This window comes from Tiliqua scincoides, chromosome 1 (assembly GCF_035046505.1).
Source record: "Tiliqua scincoides isolate rTilSci1 chromosome 1, rTilSci1.hap2, whole genome shotgun sequence".
NCBI lineage: Eukaryota > Metazoa > Chordata > Lepidosauria > Squamata > Scincidae > Tiliqua > Tiliqua scincoides.
In genome coordinates, this window is record NC_089821.1 from 203062074 (window position 1) to 203084736 (window position 22663).

At 42.2% G+C, this 22663-nt stretch overlaps 1 protein-coding gene across 3 annotated transcripts in view; it reads left to right on the plus strand.

Moving 5' to 3' along the window:
- NCOA7 (nuclear receptor coactivator 7) overlaps positions 1 to 22663 on the plus strand; it is an 89562-nt gene that overhangs the window by 37818 nt on the left and 29081 nt on the right. For 2 of the 3 annotated variants that reach the window (XM_066614197.1, XM_066614207.1), the window contains exons 3-8: positions 5074 to 5330; positions 15425 to 15504; positions 17514 to 17621; positions 19142 to 19255; positions 20375 to 20500; positions 21556 to 21740. In XM_066614197.1, the coding sequence (XP_066470294.1) occupies positions 5074 to 5330; positions 15425 to 15504; positions 17514 to 17621; positions 19142 to 19255; positions 20375 to 20500; positions 21556 to 21740 (870 nt within the window). Of the gene's footprint in view, positions 1 to 5073; positions 5331 to 13775; positions 13806 to 15424; positions 15505 to 17513; positions 17622 to 19141; positions 19256 to 20374; positions 20501 to 21555; positions 21741 to 22663 lie in introns of those variants that run through there. The other variant, XM_066614217.1, reaches the window with a different exon arrangement.

Below are 22663 nucleotides of genomic sequence, written 5' to 3' on the forward strand. Positions count from 1 at the left end.
GATGGAAATTCTGACTTTTCCTTTATTCCAAAGGATTATCTGAATACATTGTAGAAGATCCCTTATCTTGTGACCATCTCTGGCTTACCTTAATGGAGTTAATTCCCAGGATGGCAGCTACACTGCAGTCTAATTTGGAATCATGTTTGTACCTCCATAAACCTAGTAAATGGTCAGAAAACATCCAGTGCCATAATATGGTTGGATCTAAATGGGTGTTGACCAGGTCAGGACCCAGATGATAGAGAGTGCTGGCAGTACCATATAAACCACTCTGAGCTTTCAAAACAAAGTATTGGAGAGGTTGGTGTATAAGAACATAAGAACATAAGAACAGCCCCACTGGATCAGGCCATAGGCCCATCTAGTCCAGCTTCCTGTATCTCACAGCGGCCCACCAAATGCCCCAGGGAGCACACCAGATAACAAGAGACCTCGTCCTGGTGCTCTCCCCTACATCTGGCATTCTGACTTAACCCATTCCTAAAATAAACTGAGAATAAACTGAGAACATACAGTGTTGCCATTTCCTTCATAGCAGCCCTGGTTTAATGTGTTCCAGAGGCAAAATTGTAGATTCAACCTCAGTAGCCTGCAGTATGGCCAACTGGATCCTCCCCCTCGCTTGGTCTTCTCTCTGCAGCAGATTCTTAAGTCCTTTGATAGGAAATATTAGAACATGCATGACAGCATGCCACAAGTACGGGGACACTTCCAGTTTCTGTTGGTCCATTCTGGCGGTTTGGTACATCTTTCTATCCTAACCTGTCATTAAAATAGTGTCCTACCACAATATATGACGGAATTTTTTATTATGTTGCTACATAAATACTAGTTCCAGTAAACACATTACGTACAGTTCTGATGAAGCTAATGCAGCTTCTATAATGAAATGTCTTAGGGCCCAATCCTATTCAATTTTCCAGTGCTGGTGCAGTTGTGCTAGTGCGGTGTGCTCTGCATCCTGTGGTGGACGGGCAGTCACTGGGGCCTTCTTATGGTATGGGTACATCTGTTCCTTTACCATGGGACTTGATTGTGGTTACACCGGAGCTGGAAAGTTGGATAGGATTGTGTCCTTAGCTAGTGGTGTAGTGGTAACTTTTGACATACAGGAGCTTGTCGAGACACCCCCCAACAGCCACACTCAACTTATTCAACAGAAAATGTTCTTCTCCTGTCACTAATTTCCATTTTGAAACTTATTACACTTCATTTAAAGAGCTGTCTCATTTCATCCAAAATACTCTTAGAATGAATTTCATTAGTTTAGAACAAACGTAGAAAAATAGTATTTAAAAACAATCCCAGGTGAACATAGTTTTTATATTTGGTTGGCAACCTTCAGTCTCGAAAGACTATGGTATAAGCCTACAGCACCCGGTATTCCCAGGCAGTCTCCCATCCAAGTACTAAGCAGGCCTGACCCTGCTTAGCTTCTGAGATCAGGCATCTGCAAGGTAACAGTTGCTGCAACATTGAGTGCTCATCTATGCACGTTTACTCAGAAGTAAGTTTCACTGGCTACAACATAACTTACTTCCAGGTAAATTTGGCAAAGAATTATAACCTTAATTTAACACGAGTTCATTGTTGGTCTCATACTATGTCTCAGTTCATTGTTTTAATTGATTGAGTGTTCTTTTATAATTTTTATTGTATTATTTTTAAACCAAATGTGAGCCACATTAAGGGCTTTTTTGGGGGGGGGGGAGGTGTGGAAGGATGTCATGACAATGCCCAGATAAATAAAAGTAAATAAATGCTGCCCCTTGGGCATCCCTTCGAAGATATGATGGCTTAAACCACAAATGCCAAATTTAGCATTCATGGAGCCTGCTGGGGGCTGAAAATGACATCATTAAGCAGAAAGCGACATCATTAAGCAGATGATGGGCAGAAATAAGCACTTTGTTCTCACATAGAAACTTATTAGCTGCAAATGACAGAAGAGAAAATGTGCAAATCTTGTTCATATATTCAAGATATGAGAAAGTCCAATTATCACACTGGGAGAATCCAATTATAATGGGGGCTGATAAATTGTTTCCAGGGGCTGGATTTGACCCACAGGTCTTTGTATGACACCCCTACCTTAGATGTTAATACAGTGGTTCTCACACATTTAGCACTGGGACCCACTTTTTAGAATGAGTTTCTGTCAGGATCCACTGGAAGTGATGTCATGACCGGAAGTGACATCATCAAGCAGGAAAATTTTTAGCAATCCTAGGGTGCTATCCTACCCACACTTACCCAGGAGTAAGTCCCATTGACTATCATTGTTAAAAGACTATATATAGTAGCTGTGAGGAAAGAGATGGTATATTTTATTTAGCCTGGAAAAGAGAAGGCTGAGAGGGGATATGACAGTGCTCTTGAAATACCTGAAGGGCTGTCATATGGAAGAAGAAACCAATTTGTTCTCCGCTGCCTCTGAGTAGAATGAGATCAAATGGGTATAAACCACAGGACTGGAGGTGTGGTATGGAGGTTAAGCTGCTGCCTTGCCCAAAGAAGCGAAGTGGCCCTGACCATGATTTGGAGGAGAGATCAACGCAGCCAATAAGCCTTAGTGTGCATATGGAGTCATGAGGAGTCACTGTCCACGTTGCTGCTGATCAGTGGGCTGTAAGACGGCAAAGGATAAGCTGCGAGGTGGAGGAGTGTGGAGGTCAGCTGTCAAGTACGAATAACACCTGGCTGCTTCGTGGCTGCTCCTGCTGGAAGCTTGGAGGGCATGTGTCAGAAAAAAAAAATGATGTCCATGCCACAGAGGAACACATCTGGAAAAGAAATGGAGTAAAAAAAATTTTTTAAATGGAGTTTAGTGATAGAACCTTCTTGGGTCTCTCAGACTCTCTCACTCAGAGAGTTGGTGAGAAAGGCGGTGTACAAATACTGTATAATAATAATAAATAGTAACTGCAAGAAAGGAGATTCTGGTTGGATATCAGTAAGAAATTCTTGATGGTGAGGGTGGTTCAGCATTGGAAAAGATTGCCGTGGGGGGTGGTAGATTCTCCCTCATTGGAGATATTCAAGCAGAGGCTCAACAGGCACCTGCCGGAGATGCTCTAGGAAGATGTCCTGCTATAGACAGGAGTTGGATTAGATGGCCTTGTGGGTCATTTCCAACTCTATGATTATGTATTAGCTTTTGGAGGCTAGGTTTAAACAGTGCATGTTGGAGGCTCTTGCAGGCTGGATCTCGGGCCTGGACCATACTTTGCCCATTTCTGCAGTACTGTGTTTGGTGTTTTGACAATTTAGAATGTTCTTCTGGGAAGTCAAATCTGCAGAAAAATTATCTTGCACTAATACTGTCACAACAAAGAATGCTTTTGTGCTAGTTAATTTCTTATTCCCATTAAGGAATCGCTTTAAAGCAGCAGTCCCTTGCTCTTTCTGAGACAATTTTTCGCTCCAATAGAAAACGCGTTTAGTGTGGAGATAATCCTCATGAACATATCTCTACATGAGTGAGCTTTTGAGAATTAATATTTCCTCTAATCCAGTCTTGGAGCCAGTCAGACATACGTGCAGATGCACGCAATGATTCCTTGTCTGCTCTTTTGAACAGGAAAAAAAATGTTTTTGTATTGGTAAGATGGTGTGTTGTATGTGTGTAAAACCTTCACCTTTCTTGAATCACCTTCCATTCTCACCTTGCAAACGTTGTAACCTCTAGTTCAGCCCTTGGATTCTGTGTGAGTGGCGGATGCAGGCATATGTATAAGTCCTTATCTTGCAATGAAACTTGCCTGTCAAATTGTGTAAAAAGCACACCCATCTTCGCCATGCATTTGGTTAAATTTTGAAGTGATTAATAAATGGATATCTCATCGTTTCCTGTATCTCCAAGTTGCATCAACACATGGCTTTCATAGAGTGTGAATGCCATTGGTGGTGCGGCTAGACAGAAATTGTGCAGGATTTTTGTTTTTACCCCACCATTTCTTAGGCCCAAGGTGACTTACCTGTATAATTAAAAACAATCACTACTAATGAAAATGCAATGCGGTACAAAGATGTCATGACATGCTACATGTTCCTCAACACAAACGTGAAGTTTGGGAACAACACTCAATCCTTTGAAACGAAAAGTTATTTGTCATACTCCAGTGGGCTGTTCATATCTCTCCTTGTAGATGTTTATAAGAGCCTTAGAACAAACATGTGCTAGAGGACTTTGGTTAAATGACCTTGGGTTAAATGAATATGATTCTTCGAAAACAAAGTTGCTCACAAAGCTGGAGCAGTTGACTGCAAAAAAATACTTTATAAGGACTTAATAAATACAGGGTGTTTGAGGGTGCTGCCACAAACTCACAGGGGTGCTGTGGGATGTCGCCATCAGTCTCTTCTTCCTGGGCTCTGTCATCTTGGATCGTGTGAGATCTTACATGATCCAAGAAGTCTGTGCCTGGAAGACATGCCTGGTCTAATTCATAAACTGACAAATTAACTGGGTCAAACAACTGCTTCTATGTATACCATATGCAGTATATGTGTGAATTACAGCATAATAAATACAGTATAAAGAGTGTGTACATTTTCTTGAGATGCCTTGTAGATGTTAGCCACATGCATTAATTGGTATAGTATTTTTTGAGATAATGCCTGATGTAAAATCTTTCTCTGTTTATAAAGAACCTCATGTTATCTCAGCAGACTGACCTGTGTCCATCCCTTGATGTTTCAGTAATATCAGATATGCAAGGTCATGCAGAAGGAGTCCTTGCTACTGCTCCTTTCCATCCTAGTGGTTTCTAGAACAAGGGAAGGACACATTAGAGCTTGGAGAGCACTCAGGAGGTGTCAATATAACAGGAATGGTATGAGACCAACCACACTGCAGCAGCTCGTATACTGCTGAGTTGGAAGGACCCAAAGGACCATGTGGTGGTGGGGAAAAGTTAAAGCAACCTTAAAGTGGCTAAAGTAAGAGCATAGTTTGAAAATTTAGTGATCTGCTGCAATCATGGAAGTTTGTACTATTATGATTGCATCGATGGATTATTTATAAAAACTAACTTCTCTCTTTTTTAATTAAAAAAACAACACATTTAGCCTGAAGAAGAAGAGACTGGCAAAACAAACTTCAGATACAGCCTCTGCTAATGGATGTGGAACCCCCACATGTAGAACTCAGGCTGGGAAAGACGATGGAAGCAAAGTTGTTTTGGCGCAAACCAATGATTCTCAAGGAAACAGCAAACTTTCTGGGGAAAAAGAGGACTACATCCTCGATGGTGAAAAGAAGAAGAAAAAAAGCAGTCAGCCAAAGGATATTAGGCGCACAGATCTCAAGCGATACTATAGTATTGGTGAGTTCAATAAGAGCCCGGTAGTAATTCGGCTTTTCCTTAGTAGAATCTTTAAATATCTTAAAAATACTTAACCTGAAATGTCTGTGTTTACATTACTGTTCTTAGTAATCTTCCTTTGTGAGTCAATATGGAATATACATATAAACATGTTCATGTTTTTATAAGCTTCTCTCTGCATTTCAGTAATGTTACAAAAAGGTAATTATGTTGATGATCTTGGCAGGACTGCTTGAGTGTACAATGTCAGTTTGGCACGTGGGTGAAAACTGATGGAAGTCTTTCATGCTAAAATAAAATACATTCCTATGTATGTATTTTAAAGTGTTGAAGCGAATAAGTGACTTGATCACAACCCTGAACTTTTTGGCTTTAATCTTTATGATGGATATCTTATCCAATCCGTTCCCTTGTAAATGAAGACATAGCCTGATTGGGGCTGCTTGGCTGCTACACTGGTTAAGGGAATGTAAGTTTCCTTACCCCAAGGATACTTGATGCTGCTTCCCTGCCCCATTGGCTGCAGCGGTCACCATTTTGGCAGCACTACAGCCCTGGGTGCTAAGAAGCATAGGATTGGGTTGTAGTTGTTCCTAATGTCTAGTTTGGTCCTAGTAGTCATTGATAGATGTGTCCTTCATGAACTTGTCTGATTTCTTTACAACCATTGGGTAGCCACCACCTCTCCTTGTGGCACTGAATTCCATAAATTAATTATGTGTATTTTCTTTTCTGTTCTAAATCAATTGCCACTTGATTTCATGGAATGACCCTGAGTTCTAGTATTAGAATTCCTCTCCTTGAGAGAGGAGGAAAAACAAACATTCTAGCCACCTTCTCCCAGCCTCGCAGAATTGTATAAACCTGCACCATATTCTCCCCCCTGTCTTATTTATGCTTATAAACACCCAAAATGCTTTAGCGTTTCATCATTGGGGAGAGAACTGCAGTATGATGTGTATTGCCCAAAGTGACTTTTTTGATATACCACTCTATTGCTAAGAAATATTTAAATATTGCTATCTTTAAAAAGGGAAAGAGGGGGGACCCGGGAAACTATAGGCCGGTCAGCCTAACATCCATACCGGGTAAGATGGTGGAATGCCTCATCAAAGATAGGATCTCAAAACACTTAGACGAACAGGCCTTGCTGAGGGAGAGTCAGCATGGCTTCTGTAAGGGTAAGTCTTGCCTCACGAACATTATAGAATTCTTTGAAAAGGTCAACAGGCATGTGGATGTGGGAGAACCCGTGGACATTATATATCTGGACTTTCAGAAGGCGTTTGACACGGTCCCTCACCAAAGGCTACTGAAAAAACTCCACAGTCAGGGAATTAGAGGACAGGTCCTCTCATGGATTGAGAACTGGTTGGAGGCCAGGAAGCAGAGAGTGGGTGTCAATGGGCAATTTTCTCAATGGAGAGAGGTGAAAAGCGGTGTGCCCCAAGGATCTGCTCTGGGACCGGTGCTTTTCAACCTTTTCATAAATGACCTGGAGACAGGGTTGAGCAGTGAGGTGGCTAAGTTTGCAGACGACACCAAACTTTTCCGAGTGGTGAAGACCAGAAGTGATTGTGAGGAGCTCCAGGAAGATCTCTCCAGACTGGCAGAATGGGCAGCAAAATGGCAGATGCGCTTCAATGTCAGTAAGTGTAAAGTCATGCACATTGGGGCAAAAAATCAAAACTTTAGATATAGGCTGATGGGTTCTGAGCTGTCTGTGACAGATCAGGAGAGAGATTTTGGGGTGGTGGTGGACAGGTCGATGAAAGTGTCGACCCAATGTGCGGCGGCAGTGAAGAAGGCCAATTCTGTTCTTGGGATCATTAGGAAGGGTATTGAGAACAAAATGGCTAATATTATAATGCCGTTGTACAAATCGATGGTAAGGCCACACCTGGAGTATTGTGTCCAGTTCTGGTCGCCACATCTCAAAAAAGACGTAGTGGAAATGGAAAAGGTGCAAAAGAGAGCGACTAAGATGATTACGGGGCTGGGGCACTTTCCTTGTGAGGAAAGGCTACGGCGTTTGGGCCTCTTCAGCCTAGAAAAGAGACGCCTGAGGGGGGACATGATTGAGATGTACAAAATTATGCAGGGGATGGACAGAGTGGATAGGGAGATGCTCTTTACACTCTCACATAATACCAGAACCAGGGGACATCCACTAAAATTGAGTGTTGGGCGGGTTAGGACAGACAAAAGAAAATATTTCTTTACTCAGTGTGTGGTCGGTCTGTGGAACTCCTTGCCACAGGATGTGGTGCTGGCGTCTAGCCTAGATGCCTTTAAAAGGGGATTGGACAAGTTTCTGGAGGAAAAATCCATTACGGGGTACAAGCCTTGATGTGTATGCGCAACCTCCTGATTTTAGAAGGGAGGGCACCAGGATGAGGTCTCTTGTTATCTGGTGTGCTTCCTGGGGCATTTGGTGGGCCGCAGTGAGATACAGGAAGCTGGACTAGATGGGCCTATGTCCTGATCCAGTGGAGCTGTTCTTATGTTATGAATAACTAGAATGTGGAAGAATGATTCCATCATTTGGCAGGACACAGCAAGGGTAATGGAATGGGAAATTGCTCCTCACATTGATTGGTAAAGATCCAAAAGAATTGGGTTTGGGGAATGCAAAGCAATTGAATCTTGGGCATAAAATGTTTTGCTGATACAGTAATACATTAGCTTAGCACTATAAAGGAGCACTACAGTTTTGACCTTCTTAGTAACTGTAAAAGGGGAACGTTTTGCCAGAGATACAGTGGCTGTGATGTCCAAGGCTTTTCAGGTGGATCTGATAATGCAGATTTCAATTCTTCTTTCTCCATTTAGCTTAAAATGAACTTCAGAACTAGGCAGGACTTTTGGAATTCTTAAGGCAAATCTGTAGATTATCCTTTAAGCAAGGAACAAAATTATTCAGGAGTAGCAGAACATACAGCATATAGGAAAATAAACACTCTTTGTGTGAGGCCACATTTAATGAGTGTTTGGGAACGCAAAATGTTGCAGCCAGAGTTCTAGGCTAGTTTTGTTAAAGATATAACTTCATGATCGTATCGGCAATGCTGGCTTCTAATTTGTTTCCCTTCTCAATTCAAAGTGCCAGTAATCTTTTGAAGTCTTAAAAAAATGGGTCCAGATTGCTTGAAGTACTGTTGCCTAAATGAATCTGCCTGTTCTCTGAGGAGGCCCTACACGCATCTCACCCACCTCAGAAGGGAGATGAATTGTGGAACTTCCTGCCACAAGACATCTGCTCAGCATCGTCTGATGGCATTCTGGTGTCATCTGAATACATAATGCTACTTAGCATACTTTTCTGAGTGTGCAAATACTTCATATGTATTATCCTGATGTCCTTACGACAACCCTGTTAAGTAAGTATTATTAACCTCATGTTGCAACTGAGGAGCTGAGGCTGACAGGGAGTGACTCACCTAAGTCTACCTAGTAAATTCATGGTAGGGTTGAGGGTCAACATAAGAACAACCTCGCTCGATCAGGCCATAGGACCATCTAGTCCACCTTCCTGTATCTCACAGTGACCCACCAAATGCCCCAGGAAGCACACAAGACAGCAAGAGACCTACATCCTGGTGCCCTCCCTTGCATCTGGCATTCTGACATAGCCCACTTCTAAAATCAGGAGGTTGCACATACACATCATGGCTTGTAACCCATGATGGATTTTTCCTCCAGAAGTTTGTCCAATCCCCTTTTAAAGCCGTCTAGGCCCAATGCCATCACCACATCCTGTGGCAAGGAGCTCTACAGACCAACTACACGCTGAGTAAAGAAATATTTTCTTTTGTCTGTCCTAACTCTCCCAACACTCAATTTTAGTGGATGTCCCCTGGTTCTGGTGTTATGTGAGAAAGAAAAGCGCATCTTTCTATCCACTCTATCCATCCCTGCATAATTTTGTACATCTCAATCATGTCCTCCATCAGGCGCCTCTCTTCTAGACTGAAGAGGCCCAAACGCCATAGCCTTTCCTCATAAGGAAGGTGCCCCAGCCCAGTAAAGACCAGTAAAGGAAAGACCTGGTTTGCAGCTGTGTCTCAAGCTGCTGTGGTTCGTGTTTCTTCAGAAGACCTTTGCTACTGCTGGCTGAATTGTTAAGCACCCTGAAATAGTGTATCCACTATGTATTCTACACTTCGTTCTTGGGTTTTATGATTGTGTTGGGCACAACAGAAAATAAAATAGTAAAGGTAAAATAAAACAGAAAGGCAGGTTTAAATACTGCAAGTCAGTTAAAAGAAGAAGAAAGGAAGAAAGAAATTGCACTGTCCAGCTTCCAATAAGTTTTAATATCTATGCAGGTTGTTATGTGTTGCTGGCCATTTATATGGGAAATTCCCAGTCAATAACCAGGATGCTAAGTTAATGTTTGTTAGCGGGAGATGGCTGGGAGATATACAGAGATGACTTTGAAATGTGGAAAGTCACAAGAGCTTGAAGTGACCCCCCCCCAGCTAAGCGAAGAGTCAATTTAAAGTGTAAAGAAACTGCAGTTTAGGAGAGAGGCAGACTGGAAGAGAGAAACAAGAGTTGGAAGTATCTTACGGGATTTCACTCTGGATACCTGGCATGAGGTAATGGATTTCCTTGCACATGCTTCTTGCCTCTACTTGCTGCTTAATTCGTATACAGAAACAGAGCTATAGGAAGTAATAAAGACCTGTTCTAATATAGATCTGTTCATAGTACTGTACTCACCAGTGCATCAGATGAGAACCTGCTATGTAACTGACCATCACTGTTGTCATTCCCTGTACATGGCTGCAGTGAAAGATGATTGGAGGAGCTGGTCCCAGGAGGACCAGCCAGATTGTGACTCATTCTTGGAGCCACAGGCTGCTTCTTGAAGGAGGCTTCTAGGGTAGATTAAGCAATTAGCCTCTTGCTAGCCAGAATACATTGTTGTCATTGGCGTGGCCCTAGTCAGAATACACAGCTTCTCTTGATTGAAAGCACAACCCAGACAGCAGTACTTTTCTAACAAGTCCCATCTAACCAGTGGCTGTTTAGTTGTTTCTTACGACAAGTACAGCCAAACTGAGGGCCTATTCTTATCCCCAGCCCCCAGGGGAAGAGTAGATCTCTACTAAAAGGGCAAAGTTTCAAGACAGGACTTCGTAACTCAGTAACCAGAAATTGTCTGCTGTTTCCATTGGGAGCTGGAAAAAAAAGTAACTCGCATTGTAGGTTAGCTTTTTCCCCCTTCTGCAATTCTCCCCTTTCTGTCCGACCCCCAAAATATTGTATATGTGACTGCTTTGCTGTTGAGGCAAAATATTTTTGGCATAAAAATGTCCTTTTGAAATATCAGAACCTATTTTAGTTCCCAGTTCATTTCCAATCATGATTCAGGGTGCTGAGATCAGGATACCATATATGATGGACTGCTTTCTTCCCTTTTTCCCCCCTACCCATCTGATAAGATTTGGGAGGGAAGGTTCCCATGCATTCTCTGGTCCTCTAAAGTTAGACTGGTATTTTTGCATTGGACAAATAAACACTCCAAATTTCATGAAAATCTAAGGAGGTCAGTCAGAAACAGTGTGATGATTTGACATGGAATGATCCCTGGTGAAACTTTGATTCCCATGATGCCTATAGCATGGGAGACCAGCTAGATTGTGGTGGTCAACCCACAGCACGCCACATGCCACTTTTTATATAAGAATCTTGAATGTGCCAGTTCATCTTAACAGCACTTTTAGTGATTATCACGATAGTGAAATAGAGCCTCCAAGTTTAAGAGCAGTATATCTCCCAGTGCCAGAAGGTACAGAATAAGAAACACAGAAATGTTGTTGCCATTTGGGGCTTTCCAAAGACACCTGCCTGACAGCTGATGAGGTCAGAAAGGCAGCCTGCATGGACCGTTAGTCCGGCTCAGCAGGTCTTGTTCCATTCTGCACAGTCCAGCCCCCCCTCTGCACGCCCACCTTCTTGTCCTCAAGAATGACCTTAGCCAGGATCTCTTTGCAAATGATTTTCCTGAACGTGGTAATCCCACCTGACTGGGCCACCTGGGCTTTGCTGATTTCATTGGCCATCTCTCTACTTGGCCCCTGCCATCTTCCACAGCCCACCCCAGGCCTTCTTGGGTAAGTGAATGACCTGCCAGTTAGTGGAATGCAGTTCTCTGGCATTTGCCCTGTTGACTTCCTCTCCTGTCTTTCTCCTACCTTTCTCCCCATTTTCCAACCAGAGCAAACTGAGCAGACTAGATGTGGCTGCCTTGAGTGTGCCCACTGCAACTTGAGGGCATGCTGTGTAAGGTGTAACAAAGAAATCAAGCAGATTGTAAACTGCTGTGGTGCTTTCTTATTATTTAAATGTTTTCAAAAATATATGGCAACTTTGTGTGTGCCACTCAGGAAATGCCCGTGTGCCACAGGTTGGCCACCCCTGAGTTAGACTGTTACTTCCAGAGGTTTGTGGATCCAAGTGGTTTTCAGGACATTCTTGTTCCTGCGGACTTTGATTGCTAGCAGGGCCTCTGAGAGGAATTTTATCAGAAGGTACAAAGTTTCTTTTGAGCCCCTTTGCAAAGGGGGAGGGGTGAAGAAGCAAGGGAGGTTAGTGACGGGTGAGCAGAATGGGGGCAAAGAGGGGTGAAACAGGGTAGGGGGAGAGTGGAGATAGCTGGAAAAGTCTTTGGAGCCCTGGTCTACCCAACCATGTGGCATTGGCAGCTATAGTAATGCGGAAAACCAAACATACTCCTAAGTCTCTCTAAAATCTTTAAATTTAGAAAATCATGCAGAAAATTAGCATCCTGTTTAGGCTCACAATAGAGTGGAGAATGTCCTGTGGGTACCAAAACCTGCTTCTGCAGCTGCTGTAGCCTTGCAGCTGTGTCCCTGAGCTCCTGTACACTCCTTCAGGGTCAGCAGATCCACAAGCCAAAGAGCTGCTGTAGCAGGCCAGTTTCCTCCCAGATTTGACAGTGTGTTAAGGAGTGTCACGTATGCATTCCTTGGCCCAACATACATGGTTTGCCAGTAGCTGCAGCTGCACACTTGTGGTAGTGTACCCAGCATCCTGTAAGGGTAATAAGTCTGATTAGATAGGAAAATATAAGATCCCAGGAAATTTCTGGTCCCTCTCCATTGGCTCCTGGGCCCCCTTTCTGACCCTGGGCCTGGGTGCAAATTACCCCCTTTACTCCCCTCTCCTAGGCCCTGATTGCTAGTCTTTCTTCTCCAGGCCTAGTTGACTTCTGGAATAGGGAGATGGGGCTGTCAGCACAATCTATCTGATATGTCTCCTCTGAGCCCAGGCATTCCCTTGGTTTTCAATTGGAGTTGCGGGCAATGAATCAACAAGGATAGCTGCTCAGCCGCAAATCACAGAGCTGAAGATTTGTAATGTGAAATAGAAAGTAGAAGATAGCTAGAATACATATTCAACTTTAAAAGTTGCTATGTATGGTTTTAGGATGTGCTTGTGCATGACACCCTTTTGTGCGTGTTTGGATGTTAATATGTGATTGAAAGCAGAAGAAAGCTATATTAATAACAATGTACAAACCAGCCAGTATAGGAGTTACCCTGGCATTACAGGCATAGGAAATACAAACAGGGTCATGTGTGAAAACTGCCTTGTGATCATGTTACAGTTGGGGGAAATGCAGAAACCACTTTAGAATTCCACATAGAATTCTCAAAGCTATAGACGTGCATTAGAATCCTGCTGTTCCCTTTGCTGCAAGAGCTTGTGCTCATGTTTCAGCTGAAGTTGGGGGGTGGAGTATGCAGAATTTCACTCCTAACTCTGGCCTGAACTGGATTGCACAGATCAGGACAAGCCCCGTCCCCAGTCGCTGCTTCTGCGGAGACTTGGAAGATTACAGCAATTGTGTTCTGCGTCTTCCGTGCATTGATGACAGCATGTTTTATTTTCTAATTTCCCAGTTGAGAAGTTGGTTGACTTGTATCTTGGAAGCTTCAGTCTACGTTTTGCTGTAGCTTGCTTGCAGTTTTCTGTGTGTCTTGCTTGCTTTGAGCCAGGCCAGGCTGACTGATTAGGAAGTATGGCAAAGAGACTGCCGGATACAAAGCTCTGCTTCTTTTCTGCTTTGGAAGGTCCTAAAAGACACATATAGGAACAATCAGGATGTTTTAAGGTGTCATTAGGTGACCTGCTTGCTCTCATGTGCCTCTGTGCCTGAAGATGTTTGCTGTGGAGTGTTGCTGTGTCCACCCTTGAGGTGAAAGTCATCTGCCTATGAATTCCCCGAAAGAGACATTAAGGTGGAATGGGAAGAGGCTTTGTTGTCTTCAGGCTACAGTTAGACAAATGGAGAGAGCTGTGAGTCCTTGACTGATGCTGTAGCCAGTGATCACAGCAGCTCTCTGATGGCAAAGAAGAAGTTGCTAAAGGTTATGCACAGCTTTTCCACTCAAAAGCATTTCTCCTGGTCTGTGGATTACAGACAGCCTTACCTATTGTTAGGTATGCAAGCCACTGATTTTCCGCCTGTTAATGGTAATAACTTACAGGAGTCAAGGCACAGGGAAAATAGATCTTGGAAAACTAGATAGGATGAATGGGTGTTGAAAGCTTTCCTGTGATGCCTGACTGGTTGAGCGATAGGATTTCACATTTGGGATTTCAAAGGAAAGATTGAAAAATGCAATTCATAATCTGATTTTTGGGGTGTATGTGTGTTAAAAACAGTTATAGTAAATATATGGGTATTTAAAGATGACTGAATCAAATTTAAATGAATGAGCTGAGTTGTTATAATTTTTCTGGGGTGCTCCTGTTGCAGGGGAAAAAACTGGAACACTTCTACTGTGAGTGCCGTTAGAAATTTCAATTGCAGTGCTCTTTTTTTATAATATTCAGATTTGATGGTCTAAGCAACATGTTATATAGCCAAATACATATTTCAAGTTTCAGTGGAGTGCTGATGGGCTTGCTAGGTGGGAGAAAGCAGCTACTTTCTTGCCATCTGGATTTCCAAGCTGCTTTTATAACAGTGTAGAAAAAACTTCAGACTCATCTCTTTTTCCACTGTGGGACAAACAGCAGCTTGGAGAGGGACAGAATGGAATAATGGTTGGACGGGAAAGGGAAGAGGCTGATTTCTTTCTTCTCCTCCCATTGTCATTGCTCCATTGGAACATCTAATCTCTGAGGTTGTTCTGATTTAAAATACACACACACGCACACACGATACATACAAATGTATGCAAAATGTAGTTTTCTTGTCATTTCAAAGATACTTTGTCATTTCGGAGAGAGAATAGATTTCAAAAGTCTGAAGACTCATAATAAAATAATCATGTGTAAAAGAAAATTATACCATGTAATTACACAATAAAAAGGAAATTAAACCATGTGTAAAGAAAAAAATTAAGCTCTGGTGAATACTTGAGGGAATGGGGAAGTGTGCATTATATTTATGGAACCTTAACTGTCAGTTATTGTTCCACTTTTTGACTTCTATACCCGTCTCCTGATCTTTGAGAAATTGACTTGTGACCCTCTAGGCTGCCTATATATACTGATGGCACAGCCTTCCAAGTAAGCATGTTTAAGGTTGTATCAGTCGGATTTTAATTGAGCTGTTTTTGAAGTGAATACATTAAGCAGCTCAGAATACGATGTGTCTGTTCATTTCATCCTTTATCAAATGAAAGTGTTAATAGCCTGTTAAGGTAAGCAGGTCTTCCCTCAACAAGCGTGCAACACTATGAGAGCTGACAATAGAAAGAGCTTTTCTAGCTTTTCAAAACTTTTTTTGCACATTGATCAGTTCACAAAGAATTTAATTTGCTGTTGCAAATGAGTCTGCAGAATGCAGTCGCTCACAAAAGAATGTTACTTGCCCACCTGACTGTGTGTACTAATGCTTGTGATTTGTGGTGCATCCACAGCCTCGGAAGGGGAAAAAATGGAGGCTGCAGTCTTACTTTTACGAAATTTCTCTTGCTGTTTTCCTGTTATTTTGAACAGGATGAGTGCACAAAGTGGTTATTTGCATTTCAATTATTTTGGAGTAAGAACAACTGTGCAGTGTTTGGTGAAAACATATTCACCTTTTGCTCTCCTGGTTTCTTCTTCAGATGACAATCAAAGCAAAACCAATGAGAAGAAAGAAAAGAAAATGGTGTCTCAGAAACCTCATGGTACAATAGAATATACGGTAAGCACTGGCTGCATGACACTACTTTTGAAAGCAACAGTTGCATCTCAGGGTCCCTCATGTGCAATATAAATTACTCCATAGCATCTTTTTGTTTCTTCTATACCACCACCAAGGGAAGCCTTGGTCTTCTTTCTCAGTGTGAAGTGGGCATTAGTCTTCAGTACCAATTGGCAAACTCCTTGCCCACTCCTACATACATGATCTTTGTGTGCTTTCACGGTAGATATACTTGCTAGCATCTAGTGACACTGATCACCTTTCAGGCCAAATCCTATCCAACTTTCCAGCCCTGGTGCAACTGTGCCAATGGGGTGTACACTGCATCCGGTGGTGAGAAGGTACTTATTGTCCTTCACAAGTTAAGGAAACATTTGTTCCCTTTCCTCAAAGCTGCATTGCAACTGCACCAGCACTGGAAAATTGGATAGGACTGGGGCCTCAGTCTGCAAAACCCCTTCTTTCCTCAGTCGACCATTATGTTCCTCTTTCTTCCTTCCCCGCGCTTTATTTTTGCTTTTCCATTCAGCCTGACAAAGAGTTCTTGAGAGGTGAAAAGTTTCCTTTTGAGAACTGTTATTGCATGCATTCAAGACATTTCTTGGTTTGAATTTCACCTTTGTCGTGAACTTGTTAGGTGACCTTAGGCAAGCCATTGCCTCTCAGTTGTAGCTCCCAACCTGCACTATGAGGATAGTGCAGCTCAGCTTACAAGATTGATGTAAGGACAACATCATGATTACATGCGGAACACGTTGTACATTCAGACAACCCCATACAGATGCTAAGCAGTATTATTATTGCTCCTCACAACTTAGTTTTGGTTGGTTCCAATAATACCAACTGGTTTCACAGTTGGTATTGCCAACTGTGACTTTTGGATTATTGTATTCTATTGGGCTAACATCTTGGTTGCTTGTTTCTATACCTTTATTCTGCTCTAGAATCTTCCCCCCCCCCTCAGGTAGGGCAATTGCGCTACGTTCCAAATGCAACTTAACCACTAAAATTAACAGACACATATGGAGAAGGAAAGAGGAGATATAATAGAAGATCAAACTCTAGGACACATGTGATAAGACTCACTCGTTTATGTCCATTGTGAAGAAAAATGTGTCTACTCTATATACAGTATCCATTTGTCTTGTAAATGTGGTAAATGGTTGATGTGAGTTGATATGAGGATAGAGTCAGGTGGGCCAGTACAGTTGATTGCTATATATTAGTGTGTGTTTTCACTTAAGTTCCTACATTTTCTCCAAACTATAAAACATAGGAGTGTTTTCCACAAATTCTCATGAGTCCTGTGTAGTACAAACAAAAGAGACTGTTGTGTCTTGGCATGCTTGATCAGGACTTTTGTTCCCAGAAGCCAAGCAGTGGAATGTTGCTCAAGGGAGTTCAGGATTGCAGGGCAAGATCAGAGTATTTTATGTGAACTCCCTAATCCAGTATTTCTCAAACTATTGGGCAAAACCCACTTTAGTGGCCCAAGGCCAGGTGGGTCTTGAGTTGGGTCCACCCACCCATCCTTGCCTCTGTCTGGCTTCAAGTTGGAGCCAAACAGATGCAACCAGATGCCACTTCTGGGTTGTGACCCACCTCTGGAAGCTGCTCCTGCATCATACCAATCCAGGATGGCCTCCAGCAGCCTCACTGGGCCTTGGAACCCCCCTAGAAGTGATTTCTAGGTCACCTCTGTTTTCACAAATGCAACTTCCTGTTGTGTCAGGAGGCCTGTTTTGAGTTGCAATGGCAGCACCGGAGGCTGAGGTGGCTCATAGGTCTGGTAAGTTTTGGAACCACTTCTGTAATCCATAATGTTTGTACTGGTATCCTAGCTACAAACAGGCTATGCCAAAAGGGTAGAAATCCATTGTTTTGGGGAGTATAGCACTAAAGCAACAGCCACAAATCGAGAGTATGCTGAATCTGGAATTTATTCCTTGTTTTTAAACTGGTGTGTTTGATATGTGTTAATGTTTAATTGTGCTGTTTTACTCCTTTAGGCTGGAAGCCATGACACCCTAAACAGCATAGCCCTGAAGTTTAACATCACTCCAAATAAACTTGTGGAGCTCAATAAGCTTTTTACACACACAATTGTGCCAGGCCAGGTAATTTGTGTCATAGTTAAATCTCATTTTCTAGTGGTGTCATCTCAGTTAATGGACAAATCTTGTTCTGAAATCAGTTAACCACCAGGATGGAGGCAACAGGCTACCTTTGGATTGGGTTGGAGGCACATAGCAGGTTCAGACATCCTGGATAACCAAACACATCTATCCAGGTTTTGATCAGTATGAGCATCATGAGTTTCAGAGTGACATTGATACGTGATATGAAAAATGTATGTTCAAAACCTCTCTCAGTGTGCCTTGTAGTGAGGTAAGGGTATTTTCTTGTTCTGAATATTCTGCTGTTTTCTAGCAGGGGTGTGCCAAGAATTGGATGACTCAAACTCGAGTTGCAAAAACCCATGTTTTTCGCAACTTGTGGTGATTCAAGTCACGTGTGTCAAACTCAGGCACTGACTTGGGACTCGACTTAGGGTGACTCAAGTTTCAGTGCTGTGGCTCTGGGCACATCCCTGCTTTCTAGTAACCTGAGGTGTGCCAGGAGAAGCAAGACACAAACAATCCCGTGCCAGTAGATTATGTAGTCTTATTTTAAAGTCAGTGGGATTTAAAGAGTTTTCCTATAGATGAAAGAAGTGCCAGTCTTTATCTGCTTATTTGGGTTTGCGACATACTTGAAAACTGAGGAGAGGGGAGAATTTTGGAGAGGCTCTGGAGAGCACCATGGATCTTGAAAGGTCTGTGGGAAATATTCTAGATTGTTCTCTCAGTTAATTTTAGGTGCCATGTCATACTTGTGAGGCTTTACTGTGTCCCATTGTAGACTAAAAATCCAACCCAGGAGACACCTAAAGCTTCTCTGTAGCTGTACATTGCAGAGGACAATCTGTGATGGTAGGGAAACTTGTCTGTTAGACTTTCTCAGTGGTGGATCTTCTTGATCTTCTTGGGAACACTAGTCCCAGTGTGTGCAGGTCCTAGTCTGGGGCTTACCTGAGCCTTCCAATGCCTTTTAAGGCATTTTAAAAAAAGAGAAGCCGGAAGTGATGTTTTTTCCACTCAGTCTGGACATCCGTAGCTCTGCTGGGTTCAGGGGACCCTCTGGAGGAGATGGGAGCTCTGATTCCCTTAGCTCCAGAAGTTGGGGGGGGAGGTGTTCACCTGTATCCATGGTTTTACTTAACAGTGGGGGTGGGTGGGTTCTGGAACGGAATCCCCATGGATACAGGGCACGCCTGTATGTTTAAATTGTGTTGATTTTCTGTTTAGGTGCATGCATCTAGGTAATTGCTTTGCTACTTTGTTGAGGAATTCAGTTGATATTTGTTGGAAGGGTGGGAATTCATTACCTTTTCAGAAGTGGCTTACACATCCATAATTGTTAGAAATGAAAATTGTTGTTACAGGATGCAGTTTGTTTGGTGGTTTTAAAACTGTGCTCCAAAATATGGTGGATTTTGTTGTGGGGTGTTTTGGGGGGGGGGGGCGGGGAGAATATCTCATAGCCATCTTTATCTTATAATTTTTAAAACTGTTTCTTTGCCCTTTTATTGGTTCAGGTTCTGTACGTGCCAGATTATGCACCTATCTCAACGGCAGCAAAGCTAGCATCTTCAAGTCCTGGTGCTCCTGTTTCACCTTCATCGTCAGATGCAGAGTATGATAAACTTCCAGTAAGTTAAGTCTTCTTGTAGTTAAGTTAGCTCTCTTGATTTTGAACTGTTGGCTTAAATAATGAATGGTGCGATCCTATGCATGTCTTCTCAGAAGAAAGTCCTATTGAGTTCAGAATTGGAGCTTACTCTTGTTTAAAGGTGTATAGGATTGCAGTCATAAGAACATAAGAACAGCCCCACTGGATCAGGCCATAGGCCCATCTAGTCCAGCTTCCCGTGTCTCGCAGTGGCCCACCAAATGCCCCAGGGAGCACACCAGATAACAAGAGACCTCATCCTGGTGCCCTCCCTTGCATCTTAGCATAGAAGCTGCTTCTGACATTAATTTACTATAAGGAAACCAGTGAGATTGCTCAACAAATTTGTGATAGATGTAGGTCCACTTTGCATGCTATGGCAGCCATGTGGCGACTGCCCCACGTGGCAGCAGTTGCTGTGTATGATGATGTTCAATTGTTGTGGTTCATTGCTTGGACCTGTGACTTTGTCTGTGGAGCTCTAACAAGGCAAAAATGGAAAGTTTGTAATGGCTTGGAGAAAATCACTTGATCTTTGCAAGGTGTTGTTGCACCCATTGATTCCATGCATAGGGACAGCTGCTGCACTGGGCAATATCTGTCCTTCTTTGCAAAATCTGTAAGATGAACACTGGAAAAGGAAAGAAGGGGCACGGGAGAGGGTGCAAATAGTTCATTAGCCCAACAGTTTTTAAGACTTACAATTTTTCCACAGGGCTATAAATTTTGTTCAAAGGATAACCAAATTATCTTCTACTGCATCTTTTGCATGAATTAAATCAGAAATATTGGAGGAATTTTTGTTGCAAACTACACTTGTCCTGTAGGTATTTCTGAGATACACACATACACATGTCTTTCAGTGCCTGTATGCATGCTTTCAACTTACACAGAACTCTTATAGAGGAGAAGATTATCTTTCTATGAAGGGTATAATCAGGTCTTTAATAAAAGATTTTTTATTAAGATTTATTAAAAGATTTTTATTAAGATTTGATAAAAGTTTTTAAGATTTTATTTGAAAATGAATGTGTCTGGTACTCAGGTACTATTTTAAAATGCTTTTCAAAAAACAAAGCAAAACCTTTGTTCTTCAAAGGATGCTGACTTGGCAAGAAGGGCTTGCAGACCACTCCAAAGAGTCCTGTCTTCCACCTCTGAAGAAGATGAGCCGGTTATTGTCAAGTTCTTAAAAATGAACTGTCGTTACTTCACAGATGGCAAGGTAGAGGTCTATGCTGCTTGTTCGTCTTCTTCTTCACCTTTACAGTGTAATCACTGTAACCAAATTAAGTGGTGGTTTTTTGTTTTTTTCCCCAGTGGTTGGTTTATTTGAGTCAGCTTTGAAAAACAGGCCCAAAAACGGTGATTTGATGCAGAGAAATCTCCAAATCACCTGTCTTGAAGCTCCTTTTCAAATCTGTCTCAAATACTTCCTATATACACCCTTGGAGTCTCAAGAACACAGAGAAGCTTTTCAGGAAATAATCCATGCAACAGTTTTAGTCTGTCTGTTCCTTGCTCTGATGTTCTACACTCAGAAGGGCTAACTTTCAGAGAAATCTCATAGGGAGAAATCATGGCAGAGAAATCTCATGGGGAGGGAGGGATTGTTCAGTTTCTTCCTACTTGTTGTTTCTATGCTCCAGACTATTCAATCACTTTTCTCCCTTTAAAGTGTCACTTGGTGTGTTTGCACATGGACATCTGTTACATGAGTATGTGTGCAGGGTGTAGTTGAGTTGGAAGAGAGATCCATGTATATAGAACGTTTACGTTCTTCCCATTTGCTTTTATGCACAGGTTTCTTCTTGGGAGTTCTTGCCATAAGAACTGAATTCATTCTCATCTGAGATGGGAGGCCTGCTAGCACCAATAGATATTGTGGGATCACCAAATCAGAAAATACTTTTATGTATGAATCTTAAAAATAGTTTGACCCTTGTTGATTGACTAATCTGAAACCCCCATTTCATTGCAGCTGAGATGAAATTCAAGTACCTTGCTTTCTTTTTATAACTTTGACTTTGTCTGCCAAAGCTAGATCGTTTTGAGCACTAAGCAGTTTTATCTATGCTTGGTTCCAAAAGGGCCCTGACCTGCTGGCTACTCCAAGCGGGCACTTTGGTAGAAAACATGATTCCATTGGAAGGGAAGGAGTCTAAAGAACTTAGCGAGGGTAACATTAAAGCTGAATCATATATGTAAGGGCATTCTGTCAACATGTCATGGCCATATTATGCCATGTATGCCATAACACCTATCTGTTTTTCTTTCAAGGGTGTGGTTGGGGGAGTCATGATAGTTACACCCAACAACATCATGTTTGATCCTCACAAGTCAGACCCTCTGGTGATTGAGAATGGCTGTGAAGAATATGGGCTCATCTGCCCCATGGAGGAGGTTGTCTCCATTGCGCTATACAACGATATCTCACACATGAAGATTAAAGATGCTCTACCATCGTAAGATGTGTTCTTTATCTGTCATGTTTGCACATCATTAGGATGTGGGGGGGGGGAATAGTCAGAAAAAGGAAGGAGAATGTTGAATAATTTCAAGGAGCAGTATTGCTAACAAGGAAAAAAGGGGAATGCAGAATATTCTTTATGAGTGCTAGTTCAAACTGAGCTCCAATAAACATTTTTTTCATGTGATGAGGTCTGTACACAGTGAATTTTACCATCCAGTTTTTTATGGGATGTGAAATAGTGCCCTCATAAATTCAAGTTCATATGACTTGATTTTCTGAGGTGGCAACTTGCGAGTGCTTTAGAAGGTGCTGTTTCACAGAAACACAATTCCAGTTGTAAATGAGAAGGCAAAGATTACTGTATGTGAACTTTGTCACCTTGCAAGCATGACATGACAGTTGGGCTGTGAAAAGGTGTGTACAGATTTCAATGTTATGTGCTCCAGCTTGTGTTAACACACTGAATGATGCGTGCTATTCTGTGGGGTAGTTGAAGTATGATGTATTTTTTTGTGTGAGGCAGAAGGTTGGACCTGAGGACGGTGGATCTCTTTTAGTCTATTAATGTTAACAACCATTCTGTTGTTTCATTGAAAATGCATGATAAACTGATGTTAGGAATCTGTAACTGCTGTACTACTTATAGTACAAACTGAAATGGTTTCATAACGCAAAACATTAGTTTGCTCTTTAAACAGGGTTTCCCGTTTACATTCCTCAGCTAGATTATGTTTAGGTTGCAATCCTATGCACACTTATCTGGCAGTAAGTCCCATTGAAGTCAGTGAGATTTACTTCTGAGTAAACATGCATAGGATTGTTTGGTCAGTGCATAGTGCTGATATGATGCTGTCCATAACAACTGCACAGATATAGATTTGTGGCTTTCTGTTTCCTTTCTGTGTCTAGTATTTT